The sequence below is a fragment of the Coregonus lavaretus genome (assembly GCF_964263955.1).
Source record: "Coregonus lavaretus genome assembly, contig: HAP1_SCAFFOLD_243, whole genome shotgun sequence".
NCBI lineage: Eukaryota > Metazoa > Chordata > Actinopteri > Salmoniformes > Salmonidae > Coregonus > Coregonus lavaretus.
In genome coordinates, this window is record NW_028156709.1 from 653,277 (window position 1) to 672,889 (window position 19,613).

The 19,613-nt window shown below is 45.5% G+C and overlaps 1 protein-coding gene across 1 annotated transcript; it reads right to left on the reverse strand.

Annotated features, from left to right (window-relative positions):
- Window positions 1-3,304: 3,304 nt before the first annotated feature.
- LOC311126052 (ATP-sensitive inward rectifier potassium channel 8-like) lies at window positions 3,305-18,077 on the reverse strand. Its single transcript, XM_084200078.1, has 3 exons — window positions 17,688-18,077; window positions 15,904-16,110; window positions 3,305-4,562 (listed from the first exon to the last, which is right to left on the reverse strand). Exons 1-3 carry the CDS (start codon window positions 18,035-18,037, stop codon window positions 3,854-3,856), a joined length of 1,266 nt encoding a protein of 421 aa, XP_084056204.1. The 5' UTR covers window positions 18,038-18,077; the 3' UTR covers window positions 3,305-3,853.
- Window positions 18,078-19,613: the final 1,536 nt, after the last annotated feature.

Genomic DNA, 19,613 nt, shown 5'->3' on the forward strand with positions numbered 1-19,613 from the left:
GTCAGTGGCCCAAGCCCGCGAACAGGAATGTTACAAGTTCAGACAAAAGGGTGAGTCAGTCGCTATGATCGCCAGGAACTTTAGTTTTGGTTTATATTTTCATTTGTTGCGCTACTAATTTAGTACTGCCGGTTGATGTTAAGAAGGCAGCTACAGTAGCTGGATGATATTTACATCTTCGGTTTTTATTTAATTAAATGTATTTTATTCCATCTGTGTGCTTACGTTACCTACTAACACCCTGGTACAAGTCCGTAGCTCCCGTTCTCCTCAGTCCGAGAAAACACTGAGAGAGAAAGAACAACTTGTCAGATGGTGCATTCCTGTCCTGTCTTTTAATAATATTATTGCAGATCTACATAAAAGCCCAAAAAGATAGCGTGGTGTCGCTATTCATTTTTGGTTCTGTTAGAAATTGCGTAATTCAAATCTGGTATTGGAATAAGAATCAAGAGATCTACAATCCAAGCTAAATTTATTATATGCAAAATGTATGTATGATAAGTATGAAGGTTCGTATATACGGGTCCGCTGAGATACCACGCAGGGCACTCAGAGAACTAAACCATTGTTTACAGGTACTTTCTCAAATACTCTGACAGAGAGTTCCCACCTCTTCTGTTGGCCAATCAGAGTAAAGGACTGAGTGTGGTTTAGACTTTACTCAGCCAATCCGTTGGCGCACGGGTTAGTCCCACCCCTTGGCGCTCCACCGTTCCAGGCATAAGTTGCTATCATAATAACCTGTAGAGTCAGCACCCAAAAGACTGTACGTTCCTACATCCAAGGACGGTTCACAGACAACGGTTCACAGACAACAAAGAGGCAGTGTTCGTATCTGTAAGAAATACAAGTCTTATCTGTCCTTCCCCTAACGTTCCACACATGAATCACAGCCTGTTATGTGAAACAATTTATATCAGTATAGTACAAACCTATGCTCCTCATTAATGCATTCCTTCTAAGCTATTAATCACATACAGATCCAATTATGAGAAAAATAGAACCCAACAGTTCTTCTGTGGTACTAGGCTAACTTCAAACTTAAATTGGCAAACGAACCTAGCTAGCTAGCTATTTAGCAGCATAGGTAAGAAAACATGTTAGTTAATAGGGATAAATGCATTAAAGCTGCAATATGTAACTTTTTGGGTGACCCAACCAAATTCACATAGAAATGTGAGTTATATAAATGTCATTCTCATTGAACGCAAGTCTAAGAAGCGGTAGATCTGTTCTGCGTGCGCTATTTCTATGCTTCCCGTGCTTATGTTTCGTTTTTGCGCCTTTTACTTTGTTTTGTACACCAGCTTCAAACAGCTGAAAATACAATATTTTTGGTTATGGAAAATATATTTCACAGCGGTTTAGATGGTACAATGATTCTCTACACTATACTTGCTTATTTTGTCACAAACTGAAATTAGGGGAACTATCAGAATTTTGCCAACCAAGAAATGGCAGAGCGATTTCCATTCTGAACAAAAATATGAAGGCAACATGTAAAGTGTTGGCCCCATGTTTCATGTGCTAAAATAAAAGATCCCAGAAATGTTCCATACTCACAAAAAGCTTATTTCTCTCAAATTTTGTGCACAAATTTGATTACATCCCTGTTAGTGAGCATTTCTCCTTTGCCAAGATAATCCATCCACCTGACAGGTGTGGCATATCAAGAAGCTGATTAAACAGCATGATCATTACACAGGTACACCTTGTGCTGGGGACAATAAAAGGCCACTCTAAAATGTGCAGTTTTGTCACACAACACAATGCCACAGATGGCTCAAGTTTTGAGGGAGCACGCAATTGGCATGCTGACTGCAGGAATGTCCACCAGATCTGTTGCCATAGAATGTAATATTAATTTCTCTACCATAAGCTGCCTCCAACGTTGTTTTAGAGAGTTTGGCAGTACATCCAACCGGCCTCACAACCCCAGACCACTTGTAACCACGCCAGCCCAGGACCTCCACATCAGGCTTCTTCACCTGCAGGATCGTCTGAGACCAGCCAACTAGACAGCTGATGAAACTGTGAGTTTGCACAACCGAATAATTTCTGCACAAACGGTCAGAAACCTTCTCAGGGAAGCTCATTGCGTCATAGTCGTCCTTGACCAGGGTCTTGACCTAACTGCAGTTCGGTGTTGTAACTGACTTAATTGGGTAAATGCTCACCTTCGATAGTCACTAGCACGCTGGAGAAGGGTGCTCTTCACGGATGAATCCCGGTTTCAACTGTACCGGGCAGATGGCATTTTATCTATGGCAATTTGAATGCACAGAGATACCATTGCGTGAAATCCATAGATTAGTGCCTAATGCATTTATTTCAATTGACTGTTTTCCTTATAATTACTGTAACTCAGTAAAATCTTTGAAATTGTTGCATTTATATTTTTGTTCAGTGTACATAGTGCATCTTTAAAGTAATTCCGATTAACACATTACACATTATTCTTGCAACCCTTAGGTGTAGCCTATATTGCCTTAGGGCTTGCCTGGAAACCAGAAATGAGCGTTTGAATCAGGGAAGTTTCCTCTGCTCATTTCTGGGCGACCTAGAATTCAATGTTGGATTTCCAAGAAACTGTAGAGCAGGCCAAAGATTTTCGCCACGCTTCAGCCAACTTCATTTTGGCGCATGCTCTTCAATTGCGCAAAATTCCAATCTCTGCAAAGTCAAGTGTTGTTGTAGAATCTCCACCTGAGACAGTAGAGAAAGCGAGATATCCCACTTCTTATTTATTTCTGGTCCACCATCTTTGTTACCACCCACAACAAGCGCAGAGTACCGTACCTCAGAGTTTCTAAACCTGTCTTTGCAACAAGTTTGAACTTCGTTGCACATGCTCGACCGATTGGGTTTCCACTCATTACCACAGCCACAAAGTCAAAATTGGCTATATCGTAAAAATTCCTGAAAACAAAAATGAGCACTTTGGTCTTATATTAAGGTTAGGCATAAGGTTAGCTATAAAATCAGAATTTAATAAGATAAATTGTAGAAATAGGCGGGGTTTATAACTTTGTGGCTGTGGTAACAAATGACGACCGCTCGATTGATAATGTGATGACGCAATCAAAAATATCTACATGTATCTTTTTTTCTAACCTGTGAACCAAATTATTCTTTGATCAACTTGTGCACAGAATAAATGTATATAGGTTTCCCACAATTTGATTTGTAAGTGCTATTGAATCATCACAGTGAAAATACACATTTGTCCAATAATTTAGATGCAATTTGAGGGGAAAATGTGCCAATCGAACCCAAAACAATCAGTAATATTTTCATACAGTACTGGAGCAAATGCTTTATTAAAGGGGTTGATAAGAATGAGGCACAAGGTTGGTGTGTAATACATTTTGTATCTGGTATCAAAACATTTTCTTCTACTATTAGGCAAGAGTTGGTCATTATCAGCTGTAATAATATGTTATTTGGTCACGGTAACATTAAAGAGCAAATTAAATAATCAATTGGCTTTAGTGATGAGTACAGAATTCATTACAACACAATATAATGAGAAATTACATGTGTAAAAGTATTTACATCATAGAGTACAACTTGTGGATGATTATTACAGCTTATACCCCCCTTTTTAAGACAAAGGCACTTGAAAAGAACCAGACTGAAAATGAGACACTAGTCAGTAACTAAAACAGGTTAAATCCATCATCACAACAATAATAACAGGGAATTGTGTGTGTCAGGTATAGCATTGACTACTGTATATGTGGCAGAGTGTGGGGAACAGGGCCAGAGTCAGCTCTAACTGAGCCAGAGGATAAACATGGGAGGTCCCACCCAGGAAGAGCAGGACAGCCAATGGGAGCCAGGCCTCGTGTCATGTGACGGCCATGTTCTGGCTCGCTGCCTCGGGGGTGAGGAACTGCACTTTGGGCACGGTGAGGGCCGAGTTGTTCCTCCGCATGGTGCCGGAGCTCCCGCCGCTGTTCCTCATGGCGTTGTTCCGCCTCATGGAGTTCTTCTTCCTCAGTGAGTTCTGGTGGCTCAGCTCGCTCTTCTGTAGCGTCTGGATGAGTATGGAGGGCTTCTCGTCCAGCTCGCGGGCAGAACACCTCGGCGTCGCCACCTTGACCGTGTTCCCGAACTTGGAGTAGTCCACCGAGTACACCCCGTCCTCCTCGGTCACGATGGGCACAAAGCGGTGACCCCACTGGATCTCCTCGCTGACATAGGAGGTCCGGGCCTGGGTGGTGATGCCCGTGGTCTCCACCACGCCCTCCAAGATCACAATCACCTCCAGGTCGCTGCACTGCAGCTCCATGGCCGACAGGTCGTACAGCGGACTCTCCTTATCGATCGTATGGCAGATAATGAGCGGCGCCAAGAGGAAGATGGAGTTGCTCGCCGCGGCGCTCTCCGTCTGCACGTCGATCTGGTGGATTGGGATGACCTCGCCTTCGGGGGTGGTGGTCTTGCGGACCACCTGGAGGCGGACGGCGGCGCCAATGATCATTGACTTGCGGAGGTCGCCCACGCGGGTCATGAAGCAGAGGCGGTTGTTGCGCACGGCGATGACGGCGTTGCGGCTGAAAATAAGATATGACAAGATATTAGATAAACTTTATTGTCCATTTTCTTTACCGATCACATTTTCTTTACAGATCTGTAACTATTTTCCAGTATCTAGGATACCGATGCCAGCAACCCTCTGGTAGCCAGTTCACTACCCATGCACTAGGGCTGCACGATACTAGGGCTGTATGATATGGATATACTAGGGCTGCGTGATATGGATATACTAGGGCTGCATGATATGGATATACTAGGGCTGCGTGATATGGATATACTAGGGCTGCATGATATGGATATACTAGGGCTGCGTGATATGGATATACTAGGGCTGCGTGATATGGATATACTAGGGCTTCGTGATATGGATATACCCAGGGCTGCGTGATATGGATATACTAGGGCTGCGTGATATGGATATACTAGGGCTGCATGATATGGATATACTAGGGCTGCATGATATGGATATACTAGGGCTGCACGATACTAGGGCTGTACGATATGGATATACTAGGGCTGCACGATATAGATATACTAGGGCTGCATGATATGGATATACTAGGGCTGCGTGATATGGATATACTAGGGCTGCGTGATATGGATATACTAGGGCTGCGTGATATGGTTATACTAGGGCTGCGTGATATGGATATACTAGGGCTGCGTGATATGGATATACTAGGGCTGTGTGATATGGATATACTAGGGCTGCGTGATATGGATATACTAGGGCTGCGTGATATGGATATACTAGGGCTGCGTGATATGGATATACTAGAGCTGCGTGATATGGATATACTAGGGCTGCGTGATATGGATATACCCAGGGCTGCGTGATATGGATATACTAGGGCTGCGTGATATGGATATACCCAGGGCTGCGTGATATGGATATACCCAGGGCTGCGTGATATGGATATACTAGGGCTGCGTGATATGGATATACTAGGGCTGCATGATATGGATATACTAGGGCTGCATGATATGGATATACTAGGGCTGCACGATACTAGGGCTGTACGATATGGATATACTAGGGCTGCATGATATGGATATACTAGGGCTGCATGATATGGATATACTAGGGCTGCATGATATGGATATACTAGGGCTGCACGATATGGATATACTAGGGCTGCACGATATGGATATACTAGGGCTGCACGATATGGATATACTAGGGCTGCACGATATGGATATACTAGGGCTGCATGATATGGATATACTAGGGCTGCATGATATGGATATACTAGGGCTGTATGATGTAAGCAAACAATCTAACAATCTAATCTAGCATGCAACCTTATAGAGAATCTAACAGCGAGGAGGAGGAACTGCGCTGCTTGATTGACAAGGGGTGGGGCTAAGTGTGTGTGGGAAACAGCCACAAGAGGATAGGGAGAGAGACTACAAACAAAGTAAACTATAAAAACGGCCGTCACACACGGCTTAGTGGCGTCTCATATATTGCATGAAATACGGATCTCTTGCGATATGGATATTGCGTTTTCGATGTGAATTCGATTAATTGTGCAGCCCTACCCTGCACCAGATTTAGGATTCGAACTGGCAACCCTTCGGATGCTGGCCCGCCTCTCTCTATCCTCTACCTCTCCAGGGTGACGTTTTCCCAAGGTACAGATCTAGGATCAGCTTCTGCTCCCCCAATCCTAATCTTAACCATTAGACATTTTTTAAATGTATTAAATATTATTATATTTGAGTTACGATTTTTTGCCTAAAATTACTCATTCCATGATATACAAACAATCTCCAATAGATGGCGCTGTAGCCTGGCAGCGCGCCCTGTATTTGGGCCTACAGTCAGATTCAGAATGTGCTCAGTCATCATAGCCAATTAATTGCTTGACGACTTTTGACGTGAAAAATTAGTGCTGTGAAAATGAGAAAAGTGGACTCTGAATGTTGTGTGTTTTAAAGAAGAATGGACAGCAAAATACTTTTTTACTAATATTAAACATAAGGTGGTATGTCTGATATGCCAAGAAAGTGTCGCCGTTTTTAAGGAATATATTCTCAATTATCATTTTTCAAGCAAGCATGCGAACTACGCTAGCAATCTGTCCTCTCAGGAAAAGGCAAGGAAGGCCTCAAAACTTGCCACAAACTTAAAAGCCCAACAAAATATGTTTCCTAAACGGTGCTCTACTCAAGACTCCGTAACTAAGGCAAGCTACGTGGTGGCACATAAAATCGCAAAGCATAGCAAGCCTTTTGCTGAAGGGGAGTTTGTGAAAGAGTGCTGGTATACTTTGTCCTAAGAGTACAAGCCAATTTGAGAAAATTAGCTTATCACGCAGAACCATCACCAGGCGCGTGGAAGTGATAGATGAGGAGCTAATCTCAGAGTTGAATAAAAAAGCAGATGGCTTCGTTCTTTTTTATATAGCACTGGATGAGAGTACTGACATCAGAGACACCGCTCAACTTTTAATTTTTGTAAGAGGAATAAATGAGAACTTTGGAACTTCTAGCGATGGAATCAATGATGGGAACAACCAGGTTGCTCTGATTTATATGACAGGGTGTCTGCCTCCTTGGAAAGAATGAATCTACCGTGGAGCACACTGACAAACGTCATAACAGATGGATCACCAAATCTAACCAGTAAAAACATTGGCCTACTAAAAAGATTACAAGACAAAGTAAAAGAAGAAAGCCCTAACTCGGAGGAATTTATATTTCTTCACTGTATTATTCATCAGGAAGCACTGTGTAAAAGTGTGTTAAAGCTGGAAAATGTTGTCAAAGTGGTTGTAAACCTTGTCAACTTTATACGGGCAAGGGGGCTTAACCATCGTCAGTTCATTCAACTGCTCAATGACACAGAGGCAGATCACCAGGACTTGTTGTACCCTTCAAATGTGCGCTGGCTAAGCCTGGGAAAAGTATTTTGCCGTGTGTGGGAACTGAGAGGGGAGATAGGTATGTTCCTTGATATGGTTGGTAAAGCTGACGACTTCTCTGAGTTGAAAGACACAGACTGGCTGGGCGACTTTGCTTTCGGTGTGGACATATTGGGGCATCTGAACGATCTAAATGTGAAACTACAGGGAAATTGTATTTTTGTGCATGAACTGTATTCCAAAGTGAAAGCATTTAAGGCCAAACTTATGTTGTTCTCCAGACAAATGAGCAGCCGGTCTCTCGCTCATTTTCCGACACTGGCCGCACTGAACGCGCCCACATCGCAGTGCCGCACTGAGACATACAGTAGCACTTTGATCGACCTGCATGCTGAGTTCCCGCCGCTTTTCAGACTTCACCAAGATTGAGACTGAGCTGGAGCTTGTATCATGCCCCCTGTCTTTCGACAGTGAGAAAGCACCACCAGACACACAATTGGAGCTCATCGACATCCAATGTGACAGTGCTTTGAAGGAGAAGTACAAAACAGCAACAATAGACCAGTTCTATGGCTCACTGAATGAAACAAAGTTTCCAAACATTAAAAAGCACGCCCAAAGGATGCTTGTTTTATTCGGGTCCACATACAGTATGTCACAAAAGTGAGTACACCCCTCACATTTTTGTAAATATTTGAGTATATCTTTTCATGTGACAACACTGAAGAAATGACACTTTGCTACAATGTAAAGTAGTGAGTGTACAGCTTGTATAACAGTGTAAATTTGCTGTCCCCTCAAAATAATTCAACACACAGCCATTAATGTCTAAACCGCTGGCAACAAAAGGGAGTACACCCCTAAGTGAAAATGTCCAAATTGGGCCCAATTAGCCATTTTCCCTCCCCGGTGTCATGTGACTCGTTAGTCACATGACACCGGTCTCAGGTGTGAATGGGGAGCAGGTGTGTTAAATTTGGTGTCATCGCTCTCACACTCCCTCATACTGGTCACTGGAAGTTCAACATGGCACCTCATGGCAAAGATCTCTCTGAGGATCTGAAAAAAAGAATTGTTGCTCTACATAAAGATTGCCTGGGCTATAAGAAGATTGCCAAGACCTTGAAACTGAGCTGCAGCACGGTGGCCAAGGCCATACAGCGGTTTAACAGAACAGGTTCCACTCAGAACAGGCCTCGCCATGGTCGACCAAAGAAGTTGAGTGCACGTGCTCAGCGTCATATCCAGAGGTTGTCTTTGGGAAATTGACATATGAGTGCTGCCAGCATTGCTGCAGAGGTTGAAGGGGTGGGGGGTCAGCCTGTCAGTGCTCAGACCATACGGCGCACACTGCATCAAATTGGTCTGCATGGCTGTCGTCCCAGAAGGAAGCCTCTTCTAAAGATGATGCACAAGAAAGCCCGCAAACAGTTTGCTGAAGACAAGCAGACTAAGGACATGGATTACTGGAACCATGTCCTGTGGTCTGATGAGACCAAGATAAACGTATTTGCTTCAGATGGTGTCAAGCGTGTGTGGCGGCAACCAGGGGAGGAATACAAAGACAAGTGTGTCTTGCCTACAGTCAAGCATGGTGGTGGGAGTGTCATGGTCTGGGGCTGCATGAGTGCTGCCGGCACTGGGGAGCTACAGTTCATTGAGGGAACCATGAATGCCAAACATGTACTGTGACATACTGAAGCAGAGCATGATCCCCTCCCTTCGGAGACTGGGCCGCAGGGCAGTATTCCAACAGGATAACGACCCCAAACACACCTCCAAGACGACCACTGCCTTGCTAAAGAAGCTGAGGGTAAAGGTGATGGAGTGGCCAAGCATGTCTCCAGACCTAAACCCTATTGAGCATCTGTGGGGTATCCTCAAACGGAAGGTGGAGGAGTGCAAGGTCTCTAACATCCACCAGCTCCGTGATGTCATCATGGAGGAGTGGAAGAGGACTCCAGTGGCAACCTGTGAAGCTCTGGTGAACTCCATGCCCAAGAGGGTTAAGGCAGTGCTGGAAAATGATGGTGGCCACACAAAATATTGACACTTTGGGCCCAATTTGGACATTTTCACTTAGGGGTGTACTCATTTTTGTTGGCAGCGGGTTAGACATGAATGGCTGTGTGTTGAGTTATTTTGAGGGGACAGCAAATGTACACTGTTATACAAGCTGTACACTCATTTCTTCAGTGTTGTCACATGAAAAGATATACTCAAATATTTACAAAAATGTGAGGGGTGTAATCACTTTTGTGAGATACTGTGTGAACAAACTGTCAGGTTTTGGCCATGACTGTTCGGGTTTTGGTCACTAGATGTCCCCATTGCACCTTTTTTGTACCTTTTGTTTTTTCTGGATCTAATTATTGTTTGCACCTGTAGGTCATTCCCTTGTTAGTATTTAAACCCTGTGTGTTCCTCAGTTCCTTGCTCAGTGTTTGTAAGTTAGCACCCAGCCCCAGCCCAAGCCTTGTGTTATATTGATATTTCTCTGGTGGGATTTTTCCAGAGGTTCTCTGGTTTAGTTATTGTGTTCTGTTTGAGTAGTCTTTTGAGGTTTGTTTTTTCCCTGCTGTTTTTTACCACTTTGTGGAGTTTCTTTGTTTTTTGGAGGTTTTCCTCTTTGTGCCTCTTGGCTTTATTTTTGGACATTGTGGATTAAGTTTCTTTGCCTGAAGATTTTGTTCTTTATTAAACCACCATCTCTAGTACTGCTGTGTCTGCCTCATCTTCTGGGTTCTGACAATTATTAGTGACTGTTTCTCGCATCGGGTCGTGACAGAAACACTGAGCCATTATTATGAACCCAGAGGCAGCCAGTACCCAGGATTTTTTTTCCATGCTGTCCCACCATGAGGGGACTGTCCAACGCCACGAAGCTGCTCTGGGTCAGCAAGAGGCCTTAATGGCTAGACATTCTCAACTTCTGTCAGAGATGCTGACTTCCATAAAGCAGATTTCGGATCGACTTTCCTCGGCAACCGCTTCTGCTCCAGTTCATCCGATTCAAGGGCCCCTGGCAGTTAATCCCCTGGCGGAACCTCGTCTGCCGCCTCCCCAACGGTTCTCAGGGGACCCAAGTGTTTGTAAGGGGTTTTTCACCCAATGTTCTCTCTCCTTTGAGCTGCAACCATCGTCGTTTCCCACCGACCGGTCCAAGATAGCATATATCATCACCCTGCTGTCGGAAAAGGCTCTAGCCTGGGCTACTGCTGTGTGGGATGCCCAAAGTCCCTGCTGTGCCAGCTACTCTACCTTTGCTGAAGAATTCAAGCGAGTGTTTCAAGGTCCTACCAACGGCCCTGACTCAGCCAAACAGCTCCTGACTCTCCGCCAAGGTCGGCGCAGCGTGACGGACTATGCCATCCAGTTCCGCACTGTGGCAGCAGCAAGTGGCTGGAACGACGAGGCGCTCACAGTGTGTTTTTTGAAGGGTCTTTCTGACACCATCCAAGATGAACTGGCCACTCGGGAACCACCGGACAACCTCGAGTCCCTTATCAAGTTGGCTTCACGCATAGACCAGCGTCTGAGAGAGAGAGAACAAAACCATAGACCGCTCACCCTAGTTCCTATCGGTTCCAACTCCGAGTCTCCACCTTTATCCTCGCTGGCTCCACCAGAACCCATGCAGGTTGGACGCATCTCCCAGGCTGAGAGAGACCGCCGGATGAGGGAGCGATGCTGTCTATATTGCGGCAAACCGGGTCATTTCCGCTCCACGTGTCCCGGGCTCCAGGGAAACGCACTCTCCCGTGCAGGCCTGGGAGGACTGTAACGGGAAACATAACCTCCTCCCATCCATCCAACTCCCGCCTGCTCATTCCTGTTACCCTTTCCTGGGACGACCACAAGGTTTCTCTTCAAGCCTTGGTAGACTCTGGAGCCGCAGGTAACTTCATGGATGGGATCTGGGCGAAGGAGAATGGCGTTCCTTCTGAACCTCTAAGTGACCCCATAAGGGTTACTACGTTGGATAGAAGTCCTTTGGGATCTGGACTTGTCACTCGTGCCACTACCCCCTTACGACTTTCAGTTTCCCAACACAAGGAAGTGATGAACTTTCATCTGATCGCCTGTTCCGAGTTTCCTCTCGTCCTTGGCTATCCCTGGCTTCACAGCCATAACCCTCACATCGACTGGTCTGTGGGCACTATCAAGCAGTGGGGTCCCACGTGCCAAGCCACTTGTATCTTCCCGAGTTCCCAGAGTTCTCCTTCCGAGTCTCTAGAATCCATCGACTTGTCCCGAGTTCCCGAGTGTTACCATGACCTCAAACTGGTATTTAGCAAACAGAGGGCCACCAAACTACCACCCCATAGACCTTACGATTGCACCATCGACCTGTTGCCGGGGACCTGCCCTCCCAGGGGTCGGATCTTTTCCCTTTCTCCTCCCGAACGAGCTGCTATGGATACCTACATCAAGGACGCTCTGACAGCAGGCCTCATGCGTCCATCTACCTCGCCGGCGGGAGCAGGGTTTTTCTTTGTGGCCAAGAAAGACGGCGGATTACGACCTTGCATCGACTACCGGGGACTCAATGCCATAACCGTCCGTAACCGCTACCCGCTACCTCTTATGGCCACAGCCTTTGAGCTGCTCCAGGAAGCAGTTGTCTTCACCAAGCTTGACCTGCGGAACGCATACCATCTTGTGCGGATCAAACCCGGGGACGAGTGGAAGACCGCTTTCAACACGCCTACTGGTCACTACGAATACTCGGTGATGCCCTTCGGCCTGACCAACGCTCCGGCTGTGTTCCAAGCGCTCATAAACGATGTGCTTAGGGATATGCTTAACATCTTCGTGTTTGTGTACTTGGATGACATCCTCATCTTTTCGAGCTCCCTTCAAGAACACACTAAGCATGTCAGACAAGTGCTCAAACGCCTCCTAGACAGCCATTTGTACGTTAAGCCGGAGAAGTGTGAATTCCATTCCTCTCGAGTACAATTCCTGGGATTTATAGTGGAACCCGGACGAGTCCAGATGGACCCCAAGAAGGTAGAGGCGGTAGCGGATTGGCCCACCCCCAAGTCCGTTAAGGAAGTTCAACGTTTCCTGGGCTTCACCAACTTTTACCGCAAGTTCATCAAGAACTTCAGCTCGGTGGCAGCCCCTCTCTCGGCGGTAACCAAGGGTGGCAACACAAGGTTTCTGTGGGGAAGAGAAGCTGAGATGGCCTTCCAAGGACTCAAGCAGCGCATCCTCTCTGCTCCCATCCTGACACTACCAACGGCGGAGGAACCTTTTGTGGTGGAGGTAGACGCATCAGAGGTTGGGGTTGGAGCTGTCCTGTCTCAGAGGGGTGAAGACAAGAAGCTTCATCCTTGCGCCTTCTTCTCTCACCGGCTTACCCCGGCCGAGAGGAATTACGATGTGGGGGACCGTGAACTCCTAGCGGTTAAGATGGCATTGAAGGAATGGAGACACTGGCTCGAGGGGGCTTCTCAACCGTTTCAAGTGCTTACGGACCACAAGAATCTGGAGTATATCCAGCAGGCGAAGCGGTTGAACGCCAGACAAGCTCGATGGTCTCTTTTCTTCAGCCGATTTCAGTTTATCCTCACCTATAGACCCGGGTCGAAGAATCTCAAACCGGACGCCTTGTCACGAATCTACTCTCCTGCCATTCGAGAAGATACTGACATGACTGTCCTTCCGGCCGCTAAGATCGTGGCTCCGATCTCGTGGCAAGTGGAGGATACCGTGAAACAAGCTCAAGCCATCGAACCGGGCCCTGGTGGAGGTCCTGCTAATCGGTTGTTTGTTCCCAAGGCAGCAAGGTCCCAAGTCCTTCGGTGGGGGCACTCCTCTCGCCTCACCTGTCACCCGGGCGTAGGCCGCACCTTGGAGTTCATCCAGCGTAAGTTCTGGTGGCCCACCATGAAGGAAGACGTTGCCACTTTCATCAAGGCCTGTTCCGTGTGCTGCCAGGGCAAATCTTCTCACCTTCGCCCTCAAGGACTCCTTCACCCTCTATCTATTCCCCACCGACCCTGGTCCCATATCTCATTGGACTTTATCACTGGCCTTCCTCCGTCCCATGGTAATACTACGATCCTAGTCATCATCGACAGGTTTTCTAAGGCGGCCAGGTTTGTTCCTTTGACCAAATTACCTTCTGCCAAGGAAACAGCTGAGTTGGTGATTAACCATGTGTTCCGAGTCTTTGGGATCCCGCAAGATATGGTTTCCGACAGAGGTCCCCAGTTCGCCTCAAGGTTTTGGAAGGCCTTCTGCCAACTCATAGGGGCCACGGCCAGTTTATCTTCCGGGTACCATCCGGAGTCCAATGGCCAAACTGAGAGGATGAATCAGGAGCTGGAAACCACCCTCAGATGCATGGTTTCCAACAACCCGTCCACTTGGTCATCCTTCATTGTTTGGGCCGAGTATGCGCACAACACCTTGTGCTCCTCCTCCACTGGTATGTCCCCGCATGAGTGTCAGTTTGGCTATGCGCCTCCATTGTTCCCGGACCAGGAGGCAGAAGTCAGAGTACCTTCAGCCTCGAGGTTCATCAGACGCTGTCGGCTTACGTGGAAGAAGGCACGTCTTAATCTTCTGCGTTCCTCTCAGCAGTACCAACGACAAGCCAACAGAGGTCGCCGTCCCGGTCCTACCCTGTACCCCGGCCAGAGAGTATGGCTCTCAACTAAGAACCTACCGCTACGGGTGGAGTCTCGCAAGCTGTCCCAGAGGTTCATCGGTCCCTTTAAGATTGCCAGGAGAGTCAATCCCGTTACTTTTCGCCTGCACTTACCCAGATCCCTTAAGATCAATCCAACATTTCACATTTCTTTATTAAAACCTGTTGTTTTTTCTCCCCTTATTCCGGCAGGCAGACCTCCCCCTCCGCCCCGTGTCATCGGTGGCCAGTCGGCTTATACCGTCCACCGGATACTGGATTCCCGCCGGGTGCAGCGGTCCTGGCAGTATCTGGTGGACTGGGAAGGCTACGGTCCCGAGGAGCGCTCCTGGGTTCCTGCCAAGGACATACTGGACCCTGACCTCATTCGTCAGTTCAGGGCCCTCCACCCTGAGAAGGCTGGTAGGAACGTCAGGAGCCGTTCCTAGGAGGGGGATTCTGTCAGGTTTTGGCCATGACTGTTCGGGTTTTGGTCACTAGATGTCCCCATTGCACCTTTTTTGTACCTTTTGTTTTTTCTGGATCTAATTATTGTTTGCACCTGTAGGTCATTCCCTTGTTAGTATTTAAACCCTGTGTGTTCCTCAGTTCCTTGCTCAGTGTTTGTAAGTTAGCACCCAGCCCCAGCCCAAGCCTTGTGTTATATTGATATTTCTCTGGTGGGATTTTTCCAGAGGTTCTCTGGTTTAGTTATTGTGTTCTGTTTGAGTAGTCTTTTGAGGTTTGTTTTTTCCCTGCTGTTTTTTACCACTTTGTGGAGTTTCTTTGTTTTTTGGAGGTTTTCCTCTTTGTGCCTCTTGGCTTTATTTTTGGACATTGTGGATTAAGTTTCTTTGCCTGAAGATTTTGTTCTTTATTAAACCACCATCTCTAGTACTGCTGTGTCTGCCTCATCTTCTGGGTTCTGACAATTATTAGTGACTGTTTCTCGCATCGGGTCGTGACACAAACGTTCTCAGTCATGAATTACAACAAATCCCGCCACAGGTCAAATTTAACAAATGACCACTTGTCAGCTGTTCTGAGAATCTCTACATCAAAGATGACACCAGACTTTGATGCCCTTGCCAAGAGAGGTTACCGGACCCATTGTTCACATTAAGACTCGAATAACCGTGACTGGGGTAGGCAAGGATTATGCTTTTTCATGGTGATGGTTATGCAGTGAGAATTATCCAGCAATGCACTTGGATACAGGTAATAACTACTCAGTCAGATTTGGGCTGAAGTGATTGGATAACTGTAAATATGGCTCACAATGGAGATGAGAATTGTTCCTTAATATGCTTTCAAAAACAGACCATTGCAAATGAAACGGATGCTCTTACCATATGTTTCACTCAAATTTTATAATCTTTTTTTAAAAACATTTTGCATGTCTCCAGTCATTTAATATATATCTATTTTTAAGTTTGCATACTGTGATTGTAAGTTTTATTGTACTTTACAAGGGTAGAGATGCAGGATCTGTGTCTGTCTTTGACTGTGTCTGTGATGTCATAAATTATATCAATTTTGTGAAAAATTTGTAAAACATTTGTGAAAAACGTGTTCACAAAAAACAAGGGTAGAGATGGTACAAGGGTAGAATTGTTCTGCAAGCATATGTACACCTACAGTACACTAGTAGTTGCGTGTCAATGTGAAAATGAATAAAGGCTTCACATGTTTTGTCACGCATATAGTATGTGGCCCTTCACTTGGTTTCAAAAACTCAATGTGGCCCTTGAGCCAAAAGGTTTGCCCACCCCTGATCTAGGGGCAACTTCACCCTACACTGTTGCTGGCCCGCCTCTCCAACCTAATCTAACCTCTAGGCTACCATCCCACCTGAAGATGAGCGTCTCGGCGCGGCGGTGCGACTGGGCTGTCTTCATGAAGATGCACCCTAGCATGATGGCGTTGATGATGAGGCCAGCGATGTTCTGGAAGATGAGGACGGCGATGGCCGTGGGGCACTGCTCTGTGATCATACGGTGGCCAAAACCGATGGTCACTTGGACCTCGATGGAGAACAGGAAGGCTGAGGTGAATGACCTGCAGAGCAGAGAGAGCAGGTCAAAGGTCAGGGGTCAGGGGTCAGAGGAAATGAGAGTTAAAGAGGAGGGAGACGTTGGACATAAACATTGGTCAAGGGTCAGATGTTTGTTGTAGACACCTGATCCTACATCTGTAATAGCGGTGTAGAGACCTGATCCTACATCTGTGGTGAAGGTAGAGAGGTCACAGGGGTCAGAGGAGCAGGAAGCTACTGGACAGGCTGTGTGGTTTCATATGGCTTCCTGTCCTCATCTGCTTCCCCCTACAACCACTGATCTCAGAGGACTAAATAATGACAGCAATATGTTGGAGACTTTAACTGGGCAATCAGCAGTTGAAACAATAACAAAGCGTGCTCCACTCCCCTGCTTCGGTAAAAAGCTGAGGGATGGGGCCGGAGAAATGTAACCACTCTCAAATTCATAGACGGAGATATGGATGCAAGGACTGATCATCCATGATATCAAAATGATAGTTTTAACCATGTCTCAGTGGCCTTGTGGTTAGAATGTCCACCCTGAGATTGGAAGGATTGGAGTTCGATACCAAATACTGTAAAAATGGGACCTGATGCGTCTCTGCTTGGCACTCAGCATTAAGGAGATTGGGGTTAAGGCCCAGTGATAGACTAGCGTCCTGTACTTGTACATCAAGCTGCCTCACGCTTCCTGCTCGCACACGCCAATGCTCGTGCAAGGCTACTTACTTTACTTCCATGTTTTGAGGCTTTATAGTGTTTGTTTACATTGACTTTGTTTACAAACATTGGAATAAAACAAGCTTATATTTGCATTCAGCTGGGGTATGACAGTTGAACAATAAATTATACTTAAATTCTTTAAGAATCAATTGGTACATATCATTAATTTATAAATCCAATGATAAATGTAGCAACTGCAGATTTGCCCTTTTAAAGGGATACTTCAGGATTTTGGCAATGAAGCCCTTTATCTACTTCCCCAGTCAGATGAACTCGTGGACAGCCTTTTTATGTCTTGCATGCAGTTTGAAGGAAGTTACTAACTATCATTAACGCAATTGCTACCTAGCGTTAGCGCAATGCCTGGAAGTCTATGGTAACTGCTTGCATGCTAGTAGATACCGTAGACTTCCAGTCATTGCTGGTAACTGCTAGTATGCTAGTAGATACCACAGACTTCCAGTCATTGCGCTAATGCTAGTTAGCATTGGCTCCCGAAACGACCTCCAACTTCCTTCATACTGGATGCAGAGACATAAAAATGGTTTCCATGAGTTCATCTGATAAAGGGCTTCATTGCCAAAAAAGTATCCCTTTAAGTTCCTTATCAGTTGAAGAAAATTCTTTTTTTCTATGGCAAGGAGCTCTATCATATAACTGTAACAGTGTTATAATAAAAAATAGCAAAGTTATTCTAAAACTGAGTATATGTAATAATTGCACTAAAAGTCCCCAATAAATCCATATAATTTATTCCCGCCCTTAAAATACACAAGTTACCACACACAATACAGACATTCAGAAATATATAGAAGTTAAATCCCCAAACATCAACAGTTCAAAATATGTATAGAGCCTATACTATACTACTCACTTGACGTTGGTGACGCACTGCTCAATGCCAGACGTGCGGTTGGGTTCAAGGTCTCCATGGGCAAAGGCCACAAGCCACCAGCACATGGCGAAGAGGAGCCAACTGCACAGAAAAGTCATGGTAAAGATGACCAGGGTGAAGCGCCATTTCAGGTCCACCAGAGTGGTGAAGACGTCTTGCAGGAATCTTCCCTGTTCTCGGATGTTCTTGTGCGCCAAGTTGCAGGATCCGCTCTTGGCGATGAAGCGGGCTTTGTTCACCCGGTCCCTGAACACTGGTTTGCGGGGGATCCTAGAAGCAAGCCCCGGTAGGGAGAACTCCTCCGGGATGATGCTTTTTCTCGCCAACATCCTTACTGCATTTGCAATAGAGGAACAAAGTTTCAGTAAACCGAAGTGGTTTTTTAGTCGTGCGTAATTATCCTGTCAGCTTGCGTAAAACATGATTCAGAGTTGGATAAATTCTTACCCGGGTAATTTGGTAACGTTTTTCATCGATTTGATTTCAATTAACTTCTATCACATAAAAGTTTGTAGCTGTTTGGTCAGCTCTATCGCCACTTCCAAAAAGTTGTACTGACGGGTGAGAGCTTCCAGGCAGTCACCGACCAAGGGCGCATCCCAAATTCTATTGACGTAGCTGCTCCACTCTATGGGCGGGATGCAATGCACTGCTGGCTTTGTTCAACAAAGAGGAAACCACAGTAATTACTTCTAAATTATGTTTTTGTTTTGTTTTATTGATTTAAAAACAAAACAATATATTTGTACCCGTTGGAAATTATGTTTAGTTCATCGATACCGGTATTTGAGGTAATGGTTAAACCATCCCATTACTGGGTACAAAAGCAAAATATAATTGATGTTTTATTTTTATACAAGGCAAGTGTAATAGAAAAATAACTTGTTTTCCAACAGTAAGCTAATTATTGCTGTGTTATTACATTATCATGTGGTCCTCTGTAGCTCAATTGGTAGAGCATGGCGCTTGTAACGCCAGGGTAGTGATCCCCGGGACCACCGATACGTAAAAATGTATGCACACATGACTGTAAGTCGCTTTGGATAAAAGCGTCTGCTAAATGGCATATATTAATTATTAGGATAGGGCCACTTCCCATTGATGACCAAGAGATGGCGCCATTTAGCAACTGATGTCCTCTGCGAGGAGGTCTGGTGTGTTGTGTGTGAGAGACAGAGTGAGTGTAGGTGAGCGTTTTAAACTCAAAAAGCACTTTCACTCAAAGCACATTTTTATTATCAGTTCAAGTGTAAAAAGGTAGGCACACAGTGTAATGATCAACTAGTTCTATACTTAAAACATAAAATAAAATGAAAAAAGACTACACGTAGTCTCGAAATGATATTGATAATATTTCAACATATATTTCTGTGCACATTCCCAAGATTGAAAATATAAACAGTAAAAGCAGAGATGATATCATCTCTTGTGATATGGATCAAGGATATCTGCAGTCTGAATGACTATAGATCTATAAGTAGAGTGTACAAAACATTGAGAACACCTGCTCTTTCCATGACATAGACTGACCAGGTGAATCCATGTGAAAGCTATGATCGCTTATTGATTTCACTTGTTAAATCCACTTCAATCAGTGTAGATGAAGGGGAGGAGACAGGTTAAATAAGGATTTTTAAGCCTTGAGACAATTGAGACATGGATTGTGTATGTGTGCCATTCAGAGGGTGAATATTTAAGTGCCTTTGAACGGGATATGGTAGTAGGTGCCAGGCGCACCGGTTTGAGTGTGTCAAGAACTGCAACGCAGCTGGGTTTTTCTATCTAGAACCTAAAAGGGTTTTTCAGCTGTCCCCATAGAACAGGGTTCCCCAACTGGTGGCCCGCAGGCCGAATCTGGTCCACGGGTGGTTTTATTTGGCCCCCCAAGCTTTCTGAGCAACCCCC